Source organism: Oncorhynchus masou, chromosome 18, assembly GCF_036934945.1.
Source record: "Oncorhynchus masou masou isolate Uvic2021 chromosome 18, UVic_Omas_1.1, whole genome shotgun sequence".
Taxonomy (NCBI): domain Eukaryota; kingdom Metazoa; phylum Chordata; class Actinopteri; order Salmoniformes; family Salmonidae; genus Oncorhynchus; species Oncorhynchus masou.
The window spans coordinates 12,316,875-12,336,800 of record NC_088229.1 but is presented as its reverse complement, the minus strand read 5'-3'; the positions used below and the strand labels follow the sequence as shown (position 1 = coordinate 12,336,800).

General features: G+C 41.8%; 1 protein-coding gene across 1 annotated transcript in view; it reads right to left on the bottom strand.

Moving 5' to 3' along the window:
* LOC135503979 (sodium channel protein type 8 subunit alpha-like) overlaps positions 1-18,597 on the bottom strand; it is a 127,907-nt gene extending 109,310 nt beyond the window's left edge. Inside the window, exons 1-2 of the mRNA XM_064922192.1 lie at positions 18,575-18,597; positions 9,680-10,012 (exon numbers count right to left, since the gene is read on the bottom strand). Coding sequence (XP_064778264.1) covers positions 9,680-9,955 — 276 coding nt within the window. The 5' untranslated portion in view covers positions 9,956-10,012; positions 18,575-18,597. The remainder of the gene's footprint in view (positions 1-9,679; positions 10,013-18,574) is intronic.
* Between the last annotated feature and the right edge of the window lie 1,329 nt (positions 18,598-19,926).

Genomic DNA, 19,926 nt, shown 5'->3' with positions numbered 1-19,926 from the left:
GCACAATAGCACTGATACCCTCCTCAATCAAAGCTGGTTACTGTCACTCTTCAAAGAGCTAATTTCTCATCTGCCCTATTCTTCTGGAAAGACTTTCTACTAGATGTTGGCACATTGCTGTGGGGACTTGCTTCTATTCAGCCACAAGAACATTAGTGAGATCGGGAACTGATGTTGGGCGATTAGGCCTGGCTCACAGTCGGCGTTCCAATTCATGCCAAAGGTGTTCGATGGAGTTGGGGTCAGGGATCTGTGCAAGCCAGTCAAGTTCTTCCATACCAATCTCGACAAACCATTTCTATATGGACCTCGCTTTGTGCACGGGGGCATTGTCATGCTGACATTGCACCCAGAGGCAGTTTGGAATTCGGTAGTGAGTGTTTTCCTCCTATACGTTTAAACTTCACAATAACAGCACTTACAGTTGACTGGGGCAGCTCTAGCAGGGCAAACTGACTTGTTGGAGAGGTGGCATCCTATGACGGTGCCACGTTGAAAGTCATTGAGCTCTTCAGTAAGGGACATTCTACTGTCAAAGTGTTTCTATGGAGATTGCATGGCTGTATGCTCAATTGTGTACACCTTTCAGCAACGGGTGTTGGCCTTATAGTGCATGTTGGAAACTTGTGGAGCAAAGCTTGTAAACAAGAAGGGAGTAATGAAGTGATCTACGGGATTTTAGTGAGGTCCAGCTGACCTTCTGATAGTGAAGAGAATTAAAACTGTCACCTGTGGGCCTTCTGAATGGCACAACGGTCTAAGGAATCTCAGTGCTGGAGGCGTCACTACAGACCTGGGTTTGATCCTCGGCTGTGTCACAACCGGCCGTGACTGGGAGTCCCATAGGGTGACGCATAATTGGCCCAGCGTTGTCCGGGTTAGGGAAGGGTTTGGCTGGCGGGGATGTCCTTGTCCCATTGGGTTCTAGCGACTCCTTGTGGCGGGCAGGGCGCATGCACGTTGACTTCGGTTGCCAGTTGTACAGTGTAACTACAGACACATTGGTTAAGCGAGCAGTGTGTCAAGAAGCAGTGCGGCTTGGCAGGTTCGTGTTTCGGAGGACGCATGGCTCTCGACCTTCCTCTCTCCCGACTCCGTATGGGATTTGCAGCGATGGGACAAGACTGTAACTACCAATTGGATATCGCGAAATTGGGAAGAAAAAGGGGTAGAAGGTACCAACAAAAATAAAATACAAATATTTGTCACCTGTAATAAAACTATGGTAGATGGCATCAAATGGTTTAAGAGCAGTGGCTGCTGCATTCTGGTAAATAGGGTCAACATTGTCAAGAACTGTCAGGAAAGTTGACTGTACATTCTTCTTCCGGCCAATCTTCCCTCTAAGCTGCGTGCAGCGCAGCTCCCCGGACTTGCAGAAATATCAGCCCACAGAGAGAAGCACAAGATGAAACTTCACTCAACTTTCTAGAGCAGTGGTCACCAACCGGTCAATCGTGAATGACTTATCGATCTCCAAGGCATTCCTAGTCGATCGCCAAAAACATTTCTGTAAAAAAATTAAAAATAAAACCTTGTGTTCTTATTTTTTTTTATTTGTCTTGGGCTGTTGGCAGTAGGTGCACCTGATTTCAGATGCCCTGCGTGCAGGGCAAGCCAACTGTTGCCATTTTGAACCATTTCTTGTGTCCGAAAGTACATACTGTGTCTTCCCGGCGGGCCCAGAGAGCAAATCAAGTGCACCATGGGTCTACCGCTGGTCAATCAGAAGGCTCAGACTACCGTATCTGCAGTAAAGACGTAAAAGAAAACTACAACAGGGTTGATACTGTTTCTAAACGTTTAAAACCACAACTAGAGAGAGACTGTCAACGAATACAGTAAAGAGCTGCTGTTTTTATGACTGAGTTCATGTTTACGTTCTTACTCAGCTCTGTCAACACTTTGTATTCAACACTTTGTATTCAACACTTTTATAAGACATAAAATGTGTGTTCTTCCTATTTCCACACAGCACTACAACAAGCACTGCAGCAGTAATGAATGAGTAGGAAAGTGTATCTTTAGGCTAGCGTTGATGTTATTATTACCGGCTTGGGTCTTTTTTAATATCGAGGAATAATATTTATCTGTTCATAGGAGTAACAACATGAATTTGTGCAAGAGGCAGAAATAATGCGGTGCGACTCGAGTTTGGCCATCAACTGGAAGACCGTCCCTTTTTGGTCAGTGTCAGTGGAGGAAATGGAGACTGGAGGGATGTTGACAGGTGGACCCTCGGTCTGCTGCTCTCTCCCTCCGCTGAGACTGAACATCAGATACAGGCACCATCAGCCCAGTAAAATAAAAAGTGAATTATTTAAATGTATACTCACTCAGCTATGCCTCACCAGTAATACAACAACGGATCTATTACCGGTGTGATCATACCTTTGAAAAATAATTGTATATAAATGGCCCGAACAATGCATTGGCAGAGAAATTCAATCAAAGCCAAAATGTGTTGATAATGTATTGGGTCTATACAGTTGAAGTCGGAAGTTTACATACACCTTCGCCAAATACATTTAAAATGCAGTTTTTCACAACATTTAACATTTAATCCTAGTAAAAATGTCCTGTCTTAGGTCAGTTAGGATCACCACTATATGTTAAGAATGTGAAATATCAGAATAATAGTAGAGAGAATGATTTATTTCAGCATGTATTTCTTTCATCACATTCCCAGTGGGTCAGAAGTTTACATACACTCAATTAGTATGTATTAGTATGTAGGCCTTGAAATAAATCCACAGGTACACCTCCAATTGACTCAAAGGATGTCATTTAGCCCATCAGAAGCTTCTAAAGCCATGACATACTTTTCTGGAATTTTCCAAGCTGTTTAAAGGCACAGTCAACTTAGTGTATGTAAACTTCTGACCCACTGGAATTATACAGTGAATTCTAAGTGAAATAATCTGTCTGTAAACAATTGTTGGAAAAATTGCACAAAGTAGATGTCCTAACCGACTTGCCAAAACTATAGTTAGTTAACAAGAAATTTGTGGAGTGGTTGAAAAACGAGTTTTAATGACTCCAACTAAAGTGTATGTAAACTTCCGACTTCAACTGTAGCTTACTGCACAAACCTAATTGCTACAGTACTACTGCTGCTACTGTTTTTAATTGGTTAATGTTGCATAGATTTACGTTTTATAAGACAAGTCAAAAAAAATCTGAGCAGTAGATCTCGGCTTGTATTTTGACTCAAAGTGATCTTGACTCAGAAAAGGTTGGTGATCACTGTTCTAGAGTTTTCCCTGTTAACACCATCAACGTTTCCCTTTACTGAGGCAGTTGTGACACGCAATATTAGCCACTTTCAATGCAACATACCGAAATAAAACAAACTATGCAAGAGATGTTGTTGTAGGCAGAACGCGTCGGAGTAGGATTCTATTGAATTGACACGCACTGCTCAGCCCGTACTCTACACAGACTGTACTCTGTAGACTGTACTCTACACAGACTGTACTCTACACAGACTGTACTCTACACAGACTGTACTCTACACAGACTGTACTCTACTCAGCCCGTACTCTACACAGACTGTACTCTGTAGACTGTACTCTATAGACTGTACTCTATAGACTGTACTCTACACAGACTGTACTCTACACAGACTGTACTCTACACAGACTGTACTCTGTAGACTGTACTCTACACAGACTGTACTCTATAGACTGTACTCTACACAGACTGTACTCTACACAGACTGTACTCTGTAGACTGTACTCTACACAGACTGTACTCTGCACAGACTGTACTCTACACAGACTGTACTCTGTAGACTGTACTCTACACAGACTGTACTCTACACAGACTGTACTCTGTAGACTGTACTCTACACAGACTGTACTCTGTAGACTGTACTCTACACAGACTGTACTCTACACAGACTGTACTCTGTAGACTGTACTCTATACAGACTGTACTCTATAGACTGTACTCTACACAGACTGTACTCTACACAGACTGTACTCTACACAGACTGTACTCTACACAGACTGTACTCTACACAGACTGTACTACTCAGCCTGTACTCTACACAGACTGTACTCTACACAGACTGCACTACTCAGCCTGTACTCTACACAGACTGTACTCTGTAGACTGTACTCTACACAGACTGTACTCTACAAAGACTGTACTACTCAGTCCGTACTCTACACAGACTGTACTCTGTAGACTGTACTCTACACAGACTGTACTCTATAGACTGTACTCTGTAGACTGTACTCTACACAGACTGTACTCTATAGACTGTACTCTACACAGACTGTACTCTACACAGACTGTACTACTCAGTCCGTACTCTACACAGACTGTACTCTACAGACTGTACTCTACACAGACTGTACTCTACACAGACTGTACTCTACAGACTGTACTCTACACAGACTGTACTCTACAGACTGTACTCTACACAGACTGTACTCTACACAGACTGTACTCTACACAGACTGTACTCTACACAGACTATACTCTATAGACTGTACTCTACAGACTGTACTCTACAGACTGTACTCTACACAGACTGTACTCTACACAGACTGTACTCTACACAGACTGTACTCTACACAGACTGTACTCTACTCAGCCCGTACTCTACACAGACTGTACTCTACACAGACTGTACTCTACACAGACTGTACTCTACACAGACTGTACTACTCAACCCGTACTCTACACAGACTGTACTCTACAGACTGTACTCTACACAGACTGTACTCTACACAGACTGTACTCTATACAGACTGTACTCTACACAGACTGTACTCTATACAGACTGTACTCTACACAGACTGTACTCTACAGACTGTACTCTACAGACTGTACTCTACACAGACTGTACTCTACACAGACTGTACTCTCTACAGACTGTACTCTACACAGACTGTACTCTACAGACTGTACTCTACAGACTGTACTCTACACAGACTGTACTCTACACAGACTGTACTCTATACAGACTGTACTCTACAGACTGTACTCTACACAGACTGTACTCTACACAGACTGTACTCTACAGACTGTACTCTACAGACTGTACTCTACACAGACTGTACTCTACACAGACTGTACTCTACAGACTGTACTCTACACAGACTGTACTCTACACAGACAGCACTACTCAGCCTGTACTCTACACAGACAGCACTACTCTGCCTGTAATCTAGTGTTGTTGGAGTGTTGGTGGACTGTTGGTGGAGCGCTGGGCATGGACAAGCTAAATTCGGCAAAGTAGGCACTGCTTATCATAGAGCGGCATCAGCGCTCATCTGTATAGCCCTGATGCCACTGAGTGAGAGGAGTTATCATTGTTTTGGGGCAGAATAACGTGAGGTATGTATTGTTGGAGGTGCGTCTTGGTTAGTTTAGCTCGGAAAATGCCGCCCTTGTCAAACGGCTGCCTAATTTTGCCTAATGGGCGAGCCGGCCGTGGGGCCTAATCATAGAATTATATTTAAAATCGCTATCAATTCAATAGCATCTCTGTGGGCCGAGTCATAAACAACAACAATAATGTCACTTTTAAAATGCATTACTTTTTCTTGGGGCATAAACGCAACCAGTCATTGTGTTGTCATATGATTGTCAATCACTTCAAAGGGCTACTTTTACTATGTTACCCGCACACCTTCATCCACTCTCAACATATTACCAGCCTCCAAACAGTGGTGAATGGGAAGACACTGTTACACAAAACACCAAAAAGTCTCATGACATTTGGAGATTGTCATTAGGCCAGAATGAATGCCTTCACTGTCTCGGTTTCGGCCAACCATCTCTGCCTTGGCAAAATGCCAGTGTTCTCGTTGAACCATGTCGCATTTTGGAGTCTTTGTCATGCCTCTGACATGCAGTAATGATAAATAATGGTCTAGTAGCTCACAGTTTTCTTGACATTTTGGTTTCATTATTGTGATAGGCTCATGTTTTACCAGTATGGGCCCCACTATTTATTTTGCCGGGACGCCGTACCGGACCGTTCCGTCTTACATTCACCCCTGGCTATGAACAGTGGTGTAGTGGTACCTGGAGAAGTGGGTATACTATAATATTGCCCCAAAATGTCTAAAAGGACCCCACGGCAACAGGACGGCGCCCTGTGTGAAAACTTCTATGACAAACAGTGACATACACTATGAATGACCTAAAATGATCAATCCCAAATTGGTCTTTCAGTCAGGCCAACTCAAACTGTACTATGCAAATAGGCTAATAATGGAATGAAAACATGAAATAAGAAGAAATAAGAATTGAAAGTCATAAGACATGGTCAGATATGGAATTATTAACACATACTAACTACACTACAGCCTCTGAATGAGGGTCTTCATTTTGGTATCAGCCTACTAGTGAAATGAGGCCGTCAACTTTGTCAAAAGTTTTTTTTATTTTTTTGAGAGGGGGGGGCTCCGCTCTCGAAGTCAAACTTTTTAATAGAAAAAACAACAACATATGATCTAGGTCGACAACAATGCTTCAACAACACCAGGAGACCACTTTTAATTCAACTGTGCAGAGGCACCTAGCACTGTTTGGCTAGTGCTGATTCTGTGGGACACATGAGATTTTCAAACCAAATGGCAACTGACAAACAATATTCCATGTTTAGATCATGAAAGTTTCAGGATAACGAGATCCATTGACACCAATTACCGTGGAACATGAACCAATTGAACTACATTATCTATGGATGTAATATTTCATCATCATTCTTTATCCGACACTGTTTCTGTGGTCCCATGTATCCCTTTTCCAGACCATGTTTTCAGATTTCACATTACTGTACACGAACCGGACACTTTATTAGGTACACCTATCTAGTGCTGGGTAGGACCCCCTTTTGTCTCCTCAACATCCTGAATTATTCACGGTATTGTATGTTAAGAGATGCCCTTCTGCACACCACTGTTCTAAACAGCTGTTATTTGAGCATTTGTGGCCTTTCTGTTAGCTTGAATGAGTCTGGACATTCTCCTCTGACCTCTCTCATTAAAAAGGTGTTTTTGCCCACAGAACTGACACTCACTGAATGTGTTTTGTTTATCGTACCATTCTCTGTAAACTCTAGAGACTGTAGTGTGTAAAAGTCCCAGGAGGGCAGCTGTTTTTGAGATGCTGGAACCACAATGTGTGGCACCTTACGCATCTTGCCTGTTCTAATGTTTGGTCGAACCACAGCTAAATCTCTCTACTCTATATACTCTTCATATTGAGTTGCAGGCAGCCACATGATTCGCTGTTCGAAGGAGCCGGCTATTTGCGTTATAATGCAGGTGTACTTAATAAAGTGGCCAGTGAGTGTATGCAGGCCCTTGTAATTGCTTTTCCAATACTGCCAACTCACTACTGATGATTTGATTTCACATTGTGGTACGAGTGTATATAGTGAAATGAGTGGTATCCCCCTACAACAACATAGTGATAACATGGAGCCGGCAGGTGATCCAGGTCACAATAGAGGTCAAGCAGTGGGAGGAGGAAGACGAGGAAGACGTGGTGGTGAAAGGAATGGCAGGGGACAAGCACCCCTTCTGAGTGGTGGTTGTGGGCCTCGTCTGAGAGGTGTGGGGGAACGTGATAGAGGACAAGGCCAAGGACCAAGACTGCAGCAGCAACAGCAAAGAGTGTCCAATGAAATCTGAGCAATAGTTGTAAATCATGGCATGACAATGACTGAGGCAGCTACAATGATTCAACCACACCTCAGAAGATCAACTTTCCGCAATGAGAACCGGTAAGTCTTCAGCATGCACTAAACATTAGGCTACTCTCAATTGTTAAATGACTGTATACTGCATGCCAATGTGTACCACAGAGTAGGTGATGTGAGTAAATGTGTTCTTACTGTCATTTTCCCTGAAGAATTGAGACTAGGCCAAATAGGGGAGGCAGAGGCAAAATTCTGACTAACCAACAAGAGCGGGCTGTGGTCAATTTGGGTCGGGCCAGAAATGATATTCACCTTACAGAAATTCGCCAGCTCATCATGGACAATGATGACATGTTCAACAATGTGAAAGCCATAAGTTTGCCGACTATTTTACACATGCTGAAAAGGCACCAGGTGTCTCTAAAACAGCTATACTGTGTGCCTTTTGAAAGAAATGCTGACAGAGTGAAGCAAGATGCCTGTTGTGAAAAATTTCCCCAAAATTCTACATCATTGTAATCAGTAATTCTCTTTCCAAAATGTATTATTAAAGGGTGATGGAGCTGGATGCTGACGAAAACCATGAGGCAGGCTTCAACCTGGCCAAGACAAGGAGGTGAGGTCGGATGTTCATTGGCCAGCGGACAACCATCCATGTACCTGGACAACGTGGGGCCAACATCACCATGTGTGCAGCTATATCGGAAGATAGTGTGGTGGGACACAGACCTCGTATTGGATCATATAATGCATCTCTCCTTGTAACCTTCCTTGACGAGCTAAAGGTCTGTAGAGCTGATGGCATGACCTATGTCATTGTGTGGGATAATGTCAGGTTCCACCATGCTCAAATGGTGCAAGCATGGTTTCAGGCCTATTCACAATTTACCACCCTGTACTTACCCCCATACTCTCCTTTCCTTAACCTGATTGAGGATTTTTCTTCTGAAACCAGGCCTGACACTGATGTCATTGCATGTGCATGGCCTGGAGAAGCGTGGCTTGTTTGTAGGGCGGCTATCATATACCTTCATGTGGAGGTGGAAGGTATATGATAGCCGCCCTTACAAACAAGCCACGCTTCTCCAGGCCATGCACATGCAATGACATCACGGCAGGCCAGTGTCAGGCCTGGTTTCGCCATGCCCGAAGATTCTTCCCAAGATGTTTGGCTAATGAAAACATCCATTGTGATGTGGATGAGAACCTGTGGCCAAATCCACAAGACAGGGTTGATGGAAATATAGAAGTACAGTAATCAATCCTTTGTTTTGCTTTTTACAGTAAGCCAGGTGAGGAACACTGCAGTTGACGTTTTACTGTAATTTTTTTCTTTTGTTTTTACTTTGATTCAAAGAAACCTATGTTGTGATTTTAATGTATTTCATTAATACATTTCAGATTTTGTCAATGTGTCTTTAATATTCTCTCTACTAGTCATTTTACAGTGATGTATTTACATGCAGTGCCATATTGAAACATGTATCACATATTTTGTACTATAATATTTAATGGTTGAACGAACAACTACACAGTGAAACTATCGGTATCTTGTGTGTGGGTGATCTAAATGAATGTTCCTATGGTATTTCATGATAAATTAGTTATTTGAACCAACAATTCTGCAAGTACAAGGTTTCTTTTAAAGATATGAATGCACAATGCAATGTTTTGAACACAGGACGGCCTGTGTTACAAGTGGTGACCGTTTTGAGTTTTGAAAAATTACCACAACGTTCTGTCTGTGTGTGTGTGTGTGTCTGTGTGTGTGTCTGTGTGTGTGTCTGTGTGTGTGTCTGTGTCTGTGTCTGTGTCTGTGTCTGTGTGTGTGTGTGTGTGTGTGTGTGTGTGTGTGTGTGTGTGTGTGTGTGTGTGTGTGTGTGTGTGTGTGTGTGTGTGTGTGTGTGTCTGTGTGTGTGTCTGTGTCTGTGTCTGTGTCTGTGTCTGTGTGTGTGTGTGTGTGTGTCTGATGAAGGATAGAGATAAGGAGGAGGCGTGTGTTTTGTCACTTACTTTCTGAGCCTGGTAAAAGGGGTCCAGGTCCTCCAGTGGTGTCGCCACCATTCCAGGAGGGATGTCGCCATAGATGAAGGGCAGATTCCGCCCAGCCTCCAGGTCGCCATTGGGCTTGGGTTTGTTGTCGTCGTCGTCGTCACGGTGACTGCTGTCCTGTTTGGGCGGCGGTTTGTTCTTCTCCTCGTTGATCCGGAGCTCGATGTTAGCCAATGTTTCCGCAGTAAAATATTTAAAGCTGTCAGGTCCTGGTGGTGCCATAAGGGGAGCAGCCATGTTGTCATCCTGTAACTACTTGGTCTTTAAGTATTGGACCATCCACTAAACCCAGCTCTGGGGGAATGAGAGAGAGTAAAGGAGAACAAATGAGCCAAGAGAGCAGAGTTAGAAGGGTAATAGAAGGTGCTCAACAAAAGATGAATCAAGGTGAAACCAGAAATCACAAGAGCATTTGAAGGGATTATGCACAAGAGTGAGTGGTGCCTGTTTCCTGCAAAAAGAGCAAGAGAGTTGAGGAAGCAGAGCCCAATGATCGTCAGGACAGATTAGACTGTGTAGAGGTGGGCTGTCCTATTGTTGAGGCTCTTGTGATTTTCATGGTCTTCTCTTGAAAATACAAGGCATTAAATATTTAATCGTTTGAATTCTTTAGAAATGTTTGTAAATATCATACATGAATATCATAACAGCAAGATGTATGTGTGTGAACTGGACTTGGAGAAGTAATATTTAGCGTTACACTTTATGTGAATCCAAGATGGCACACCCGTTATTCTTGACCCAAATACTATATAGGGTGCCATTTTGAACGCAAGTACTCTCTCCCTGTTTTTTCTACGGTAAAGAAAAGCTTCAGAGCAAGAGAAGATCTTTCAAGTTCTCTCACAGCAGAGCCGTCGCAGAAATGGACCAGTACAGTCCGGACTTGACAGAAGAAGAAAAAACACAGGATATGTCCTAAATAACACTCTATTTCCTATATAGTGCACTACTTCTGTACAGAGCTTTATGGGCCATGGTCAAAGGCAGTGCACTATATAGGGAATAGGGTGCCATTTGGGGCGGGACCAGATACGCTAACACTGAACGAGAGATAACGGTTAAAACTGTGAGATCATCAAAGTAAAAACACCAACTAAAACATCAAATAACGATGCTGCTATTTTGAGAATACACTACAGATGTAGAATGACAGAACAAATATGAGTCAATGGCTTTCATTTATGATAGATATAACAACTAGTTTAGATCACGAGTCCCAATCCAAATGGCAACCTATTCCCTACATACAATAGTTTACACAGCCCTATGGGTCTTGGTCAAAAGTAGTGGACTGTAGGAAACAGGGTGCTTTGGGGACAAAGGCTTTAAATGCTGTAGGGGACTGTCAGGTTCTGACCTTTATTTCCTTTGTTTTGTCATTATTTAGTATGGTCAGGGTGTGAGTTGGGGTGGGCAGTCTATGTTTGTTTTTCTATGATTTGGGTATTTCTATGTTCCGACCTAGTGTGGTTCTCAATCAGAGGCAGGTGTCATTAGTTGTCTCTGATTGAGAATCATACTGAGGTTGCCTGGTTTTCACTGTGTGTTTGTGGGTGATTGTTCCTGTCTCTGTGTTTGCACCAGATAGGGCTGTTTTTTTATTTCTTCACATTTCTTGTTTTGTTAGTTTATTCATGTATAGTGTCTATATTAAAGAACCATGACTAACCACCACGCTGCGTTTTGGTCCGCCTCTCCTTCAAGTCAAGAAAACCGTTACAGGGACACCCTGTATTTTATTAAAATATATAAGGCTAACTCCATGAATATTGTATTGGAACAAAATACTAATCAGTGTATTGCTCACATACAGTTGAAGTTGGAAGTTAACATACACTTAGGTTGGAGTCATTTCAACCACTCCACACATTTCTCGTTTCGGCAAGGCGGTTAGGACATCTACGTTGTGCATGACACAAGTCATTTTTCCAACAATTGTTTAAGAGACTTAGAATTCACTGTATCACAATTCCAGTCGGTCAGAAGTTTAAATATACTAAATTGACTGTGTCTTTAAACAGCTTGGAAAATTCCAAAAAATGATGTCATGGCTTTAGAAGCTTCTAATAGGCTAATTGACATAATTTCAGTCAATTGGAGGTGTACCTGTGGATGTATTTCAAGGCCTACCTTCAAACTCAGTGCCTCTTTGCTTGACATCATGGGGAAATCAAAAGAAATCAGCCAAGACCTCAGAAAAAATATTGTAGACCACCACAAGTCTGGTTCATCCTTGGGAGCAATTTCCAAATGCCTGAAGGTACCACATTCATCTGTACAAACAATAGTACGCAAATATAAACACCATGGGACCACGCAGCCGTCATACCGCTCAGGAAGGAGACGCACTCTGTCTCCTAGAGATGAACGTACTTTGGTGCAAAAAGTGCAAATCAATCCCAGAACAACAGCAATGGACCTTGTGAACATGCTGGAGGAAACAGGTACAGAAGTATCTATATCCACAGTAAAACGAGTCCTATATCAACATAACCTGAAAGGCCGCTCAGCAAGGAAGAAGCCACTTCTCCAAAACTGCCACAATAAAGCCAGACTACGGTTTGCAACTGCACATGGGGACAAATATTGTACTTTTTGAAAAAATGTCCTCTGGTTTGATGAAACAAAAATAGAACTGTTTGGCCATAATGACCATTGTCATGTTTGGAGGAAAAAGGGGGAGGCTTGCAAGCCGAAGAATACCATCCCAACCGTGAAGCACGGGCGTGGCAGCATCATATTGTGGGGGTGCTTTGCTGCAGGAGGGACTGGTGCACTTCACAAGATAGATGGCTTCATGAGGCAGGACAATTATGTGGATATATTGAAGCAACATCTCAAGACATTAGTCAGGAAGATAAAGCTTGGTCTCATATGGGCTAAATGGACAAAGACCCCAAGCATACTTCCAAAGGCAAAATGGCAAAGTCAAGGTATTGGAGTGGCCATCACAAAGCCCTGACCTCAATCCTATAGACAATTAATGGGCAGAACTGAAAAAGTGTGTGCGAGCAAGGAGAACTACAAACCTGACTCAGTTACACCAGCTCTGTCAGGAGGAATGGGCCAAAATTTACCCAACTTATTGTGGGAAGCTTGTGGAAGGCTACCCGAAACGTTTGATCTAAATTAAACAATTTAAAGGCAATGCTACCAAATACTAATTGAGTGTATGTAAACTTCTGACCCACTGGGAATGTGATGAAATAAATAATTCTCTTTACTATTATTCTGACATTTCACATTCTTAACATAAAGTGGTGATCCTAACTAACCCTAAAAAGGGAATTTTTACTAGGATTAAATGTCAGGAATTGTGAAAAACTGAGTTTAAATGTATTTGTCTAAGGTGCATGTAAACTTCCGACTTCAACTGTAGATTAGTGATAAAATAATGTATATGTTGAAAGATAATGATAAAATAATTCCACTCTGAAACCTTATAACTGTATGAAATTGATTAGAATCATAAAATTATAATCTGATGATGTGTGTAGTTTTAGTCGGAATTAGGTTAAACAATGTATTTGTATAGTGGAAAAACACAGACTGTCTGAGCAAGGCGTAGCTTAGGATTTGAACTTCGATGTGGGTGCCTAGGAAAATACCCGGAGAACAATTAAAACTGTGTTTGGACCGACCTGGCTAGGCCTCTGAGGAACATATGATAGCATAGGGAGTTCTTCTCAATGTTTCTCTAATCTCAGAGGAATGGAACTGCCTGCTTGGTAGTGATAAACAGTGGATACAACTCACCTACTGTTCGTGTGTATGTATGTGCGTAGGATATCTACTGTTTGTGTGGAAGTATGTGCGCAGCTATAAAATGGATGTCTTTGTATAGTGGACTTCAGAACGTTCTCTGAATAAACTGTACTATCTTTTTGCATAAGCTGAGTCTTTGACTATTATGAAACCCATGGTCTTACAGATCTTGGGGATTGGTCAGAGCTATTGATTGTCAGTTATTATCATTGGGATTGAAAATTGTCGTGACAATTAGTTGTGCTCTCTATCAATTGAAGACACTGATGCCGTAACTTGCATAAAATGTGTGGTTGATTCAGGCCTGGGATGTTAGTTTATTTTGTTTTGTTTATTAGGATCCTCATTAGCTACTGCACATGCAGAAGCTACTTTTCCTGGGGTCCACATATAACATCGTACAGAACAGACAAAGCACAGAACAGTTATAGAAAAGGACATTCAATTAAATAAATATACTGAACAAAAAATATAAACGCAACATGTGAAGTGTTGGTCCCATGTTTCATGAGCTGAAATAAAAGATCCCAGAAATGTTCCATAGGCACACAAAGCTTATTTCTCTCAAATTTTGTGCACAAATTTGTTTACATCCCTGTTAGTGAGCATGTATCCTTCACCAAGATAATCCATCCACCTGACAGGTGTGGCATATCAAGTAGCTCATGAAACAGTAAAATAATTGCACAGGTGCACCTTGTGCCGGTGACAATAAAAGGCAGTTTGTCACACAACACAACGCCACAGATATCTCAAGTTTTGAGCGAGCGTGCAATTGGCATGCTGACTGTTGCCAGATAATGTAATGTTAATATCTCTACCATAAGCTGTCTCCAACGTTGTTTTAGTTCTTTGTTGCTCAGTTGAAAGAGCATTATGCTTGCAACGTCAGGGGGTTCGATTCCCACGGGGGACCAGTACGGAAAAATATGAAAATGTATGCACTCTCTACTGTAAGTCGCTCAGAATAGGAGTATCTGATAAATGATTCAAATCTAAATATTTTTGAAAATTTGTCAGAATGTCCAACTGGCCTCACAACCGCAGACCATGTGTAACCATGCCAGCCCAGAACCTCCACATCCTGCTTCTTCACCTGGGGGATCATCTGAGACCAGACACCCGGACAGCTGATGAAACTGTGGGTTTGCACAAAGAAGAATTTCTGCACAAACTGTCAGAAACCGTCTCAGGAAAGCTCTTCTGCGTGCTCGCTGTCCTCACCAGGGTCTTGATCTGACTGCAGTTCGGCGTTGTAACCGGATTCAGTCTGCAAATGCTCACCTTCAATGGCCACTGGCACGCTGGAGAAGGGTGCTCTTCATGGATGAATCCTGGTTTCAACTGTACCAGGCAGATGGCAGACAGCGTGTATGGTGATGTGTGGGTGAGCGGTTTGCTGATATCAATATTGGGAACAGTGTGCCCCATGGTGGCGATGGGATTATGATATGGGCAGGAATAAACTATAGACCTTGTGTTGTGCCAAAGTAGGGGTGGTATACAGAAGATAGACATATTTGGTGAAAGACCAAGTCCATATTATGGCACAACCATCTCAAATAAGCAAAGAGAAACAACAGTCCATCACTACTCTCAAGGATCTCTACAGATGGTTTACTTTGAAGAATCTAAAGTCAAAAATATATTTTGATTTGTTTAACACTATTTTGGTTATTACATGCTTCCATATGGGTTATTTCATAGTTTTGACATCTTCACTATTATTCTACAATGTAGAGAATATAAACAATGAAGAAAAAGCCTGGAATGAGTAGGTGTGTCCAAACTTTTGACTGGTACTGTGTTACGGATACAGTTATCCTGTGTGTGTGTGTATCCTGTGTGTGTGTTTCTTTTCTCTCCTTCTCCCCTCACAGGTGAAAATCATCACTCCCCAATCAGTCAACAATCAATCATCAATCAGAAGACACACCTCCTCCTATTTCCTAACCTATCACAGTTCCTTCCCCATGGTTTAAAAACCCATCATTTGTTTGTTCTAGAGCTCAATCTCTCTGTAAATGCCATGTCTGTAGGTATCTGTGTTTCACTCTCGCTTTGTGTCTTAACCTTTCTTTTGTTTAAGCACCTCATAGCACTTTGTCATCACCTGTGAGTATTGTTTTTGGTTATGGTGTTTGTTTGTTGCTGGTGGGAAAAGGGGGAAACCAAGACAAGTCGCCCATGGGCATACACTACCCGTAGGTGAACTTTGTTAAATACACTAGTTAGAACTGGGCGGACCACCCACTGTATTTTTGGTTAGTTAGTTAGCTGTTGTTAAAGTAGGCTAGTCTAGCTTAGGGGTGTTTTTGAATACTTATTGTTTCTTTCCTTGGGTCCAGCTCAGCCCCTTTTCCTGCTCCCCCCATTACCGTGTGTTTATAAATAAACCTGGAGTTTGACGGTAGATTTCTGTTGTCGTGGTTATTTCGTTCACACTTTTACTTTGTCACAATAATAATTTGCATGAGTTATGTTACGGGTCTCATTACCATCCCCCCTAGACTGTCGGGCCAAAAGGGATTCGTAACATACTGTATATTCAGTTAAGTTAGATCTTTAGAAAGCGGCAAGGCGCTGCTCTTACTGTAACAAAAATGAATGCTGAAAAGATATTATCATTACCATCATACTCTTAGAAAAACCCTTCTTGGTTCCGGGTAGAACCCTATTTGGTTCCATATAGAACCCTCTGTGGAAAGGGTTCTACCTGGAAAAAAAATGTTATTCAAAGGGTTCTCCTATGGGGACAGCCGAAGAACCCTTTTAGGTTCTAGATAGAACTGTTTTTTTCTAATAGTGCAGTATAAAACACTAATATTGTTTAGGTATGACAAGCACAGAATTAGAATGCTTGCCATCTGATCTTTTTTTGGTTTTGCTTAACATCTACTTCTATAATGGCAAGTTTTTCACTATCACACTCCATGCTTGGCAAAATGTATAAAATACAAAAGTATTATGATAATAGTACAGTAGTAAAGTGGTAGTATAGAAATGTGCCGTGTCATGAATCTCTGTGCCAGCAGAGGAAAAAAGAGACCTATGGGATGTGTAACTAATAGGGTGCTGCACATGACACTAGTACATAATCATGTTGGGGCATCTGTCAAAATACCATTTCTAAACACGACCACAATCACTATTCAACAACATACAAAGTTTCTCTACAATATAACTTCAGTCAAAATGCAATTTCTTTCTCTCTCTCACAGGCACACACACACACACACACACACACACACACACACACAAACTGCCCGTCATCAATATTTTAAGTCAATATTCTTAACGGTTTTTGTGACTCTCAAGCTCATGTCATCAAGCTGTCCAGTGTACAGGTCTGGTATACTCGTATAAGGACAATTCACACAAACTACAAATGATGCATTCTATGGCCGACATATTCTGTAGAGGGTTCATCTAACCTCTGAACCAAGACGGCCAGGGAGGATGAGCCCTACATCCAAAATGGGCCTATCATTTATCACGTATAAACCTGCAAATATCGAAACGTCCCGCTAACATATTGCAAGGAATAACGTTGTATAAATCTCACGATTTAAAATTAAATATTCAATTCAACCAACGATAAAAACGTAAATGTCAGTGTTTTGTCCTCACACTGAAGGCTCGTTCACTGTAGAGCTTGTTGTATAACTGTGTTGTTTGCGTTGACACAATATAACTAAATACAGGGATTGACAACGTAACCAACCTTACAGGCAGCCCGAAACTCTTCTAACAGGTTAGAATAGCAACAATATTGCAGCCTATCAGAGATAAGAGAAAGAAGGGGAAAGGGATTGGAATTAAGTTTTCTCCCTCGTCTCGCGCTGCTCACGGGCGCTGTCCATTTCAGCACCACAAGATCGAGAAGCAAGCGAGAGGAGTGGCTCAAATATATTGTAAAAAAAGCCTTTTGAATGCAAAATCAACATGCACACTCTTTTTCTTTGATTGTTTTACTACGAAACAGTATTGTATTTGGGCGTTAATGATAACAGGACAAGATATTTGGGCAGAAATAGATTTTAGGATGCAGGCCATGAGTCTAAAGTCATGGGCTACATTAATACTAACAGAGATATGGGGCTGCAGGTGTCGTATAATCCGATAATGGAATATGTTCCGTTGATTAAACAAACACAAGCAATATCAAAATGCACATGTTTTTTTAGGCTACAGCGTTGACTTACCTACGTAAATGTTACCACACTGGCTAATGTAAGATTAGGCTAGCCTATGGATCAGCATAACTTCGATAGCCACCATACCTCATATTCTATTCTTGCTTGTGGGACATAATACATAATACGAAATGAACACATTTTCTGTAATTGTCTTTCATCGGGTAGCGCTGCACCGGCCCAGTTTTATGTAACCATCTCAGACAGAGTATACAGAAAGCGCCATACAGCTTACTGTTAACGACGATGTCTCACAGGTAAACCCGTGGCCAAATGGCCTTAGGCTACTTCAAATGTCCTTACTTCACATAATGACAAACATTTTCCAAATATAGCCTTGGATACACATTCGGCGGCATGGTATGATGGCAAATGGCAATCTATATTCTGTAATGAAGCAGGCAGATCTCAGTGTGTTGCACCAGAACCTGCCATATTCCTGGCAGTCGACGGCCCTATCAATTTCAGGCTACTATTGTTTACTACAAACTCAATGACAACAATCTCCCTGCCAAAGATGTGCACACTAGTTCAGTGTATCGTTGGTATCTAATCTGATTTTCACGGGAGGAGTAATACGCTTAACACCGGCAACCGAGTACCACTGAATGTTTTGATGTATAACAAAACATGTTTTTTATATCGATCATTCTACCGTTTCCAATCTTATCACAAAGTCGGTTTGTAGACTTACTGTACATAATACGAAAAATTAACCATCGTGCACAGATATTGCAATGTACGCGTTTAGCACCAGCCTACCCAAAAGTGCGGCGCATCACAGCCTAAGAAACACAACGAAATGCTGCAGTGGGTGGTTTCTATGTTAGGCTTTTAGGCTGTTATATTTTCCCACCGTGCAAAATTTCCCATCTCGAATACATAGTCCTACCTTATCGCCATCAACATGGTAGACTCAGGAAACTCGGCTCCAATTGAAGGAAGGAGATGTGTAGGCTACCACACCCGTAAAGCCATGTCGACCACCTGATCGATACCAGGCTATGTGTATGCAACGAAATTACAATGGTTGCAAGGTTCTTGCTTTGATTATCAATTTTGAGATGAAAGGTTGATGAGAAAGACTCGTGGAGGATAACAGCATAGATTCAACGGCTCTGGCACCACAGAAAACACCCCTACATCTGAGAATAGGCTCGATTAGATGGATGAGCATTTTGGGGGGAAGGTGGGGGAGAGAATGATCTCGTCAGGCTACTGACGACAATCACCATACATTCGTTTGGACAATATTTGCAGCGTGTCATAACTACCACGAAATTAAATAAAATTTAAGCACAAAATCATATATTTTTGTTTGATAATCATAAATTATTATTTTTTTAAATCGTTGAGTTTTTGAAGCTGTCAAAATTGTGGCCATCCTCTTCTCCTTACATTTTTTCCTACTTGTCTGAACAATATTATGGCTAGCTCAGTGAAGGATATTAGCAATATATCTATTAAGCTTAAATATAACGGGAATCAGGTTGAGGCTAAGGCAGGCAGCCAATTCAAGCAAAAAAAGAAGATGCTGGTCAGAGAGCAGCTCTGCGACATTTTTATCAGGTTATTGACAGACTATAGAACCAACCAATTCATTAAAACATGCAACCATTTTAGAAAAAGCTAAGAATTGACCTACTTTATAAGCATTACAAGGAACCCAGAAAGGCGTTGCTCTACTGCAGATGTCGAAAAGATTCGGGAGAAACTGGGATTGTCGCCATATTGTTGCTGCTGTCTCAGTGCAAGCAGCTACTCTGGCTGCATAATTGATGACACTCAGCAGAAATATAAGGGAGTGTCGGCAAATGCATTTTACTGAAGAAATCAGTGACCACCACCACCATTCATTTGTGCGTCAAAAACAGGCCTACTGTACATGTTAACACAATAAAGAGGTGAATTGTTATCTAACTTTTGTTCAAATACCTCGACAAGAGGTGAAATAGTTAAAAATACGAGCCTGTAGGGCGCCCAGCACAGGCACAGCAACTGAATGGGCCATATCAGCTGACCATTGTGGACCACTTTTTCCAGTCTTGTAAGATTTATGATATACCGTTTAGGCGACTGTAGACCTACATCGTGGCCAATGTAGCCTAATGAGTTGTTGGCATACAATGATGTTTTACTGTCTTTTCTCTCCAAAACTCTTGAACGTGCCGTCCTCGCTATCTCTCTCAGAATGACCTTCTTGATCCAAATCAGTCAGGTTTCAAGACTAGTCATTCAACTGAG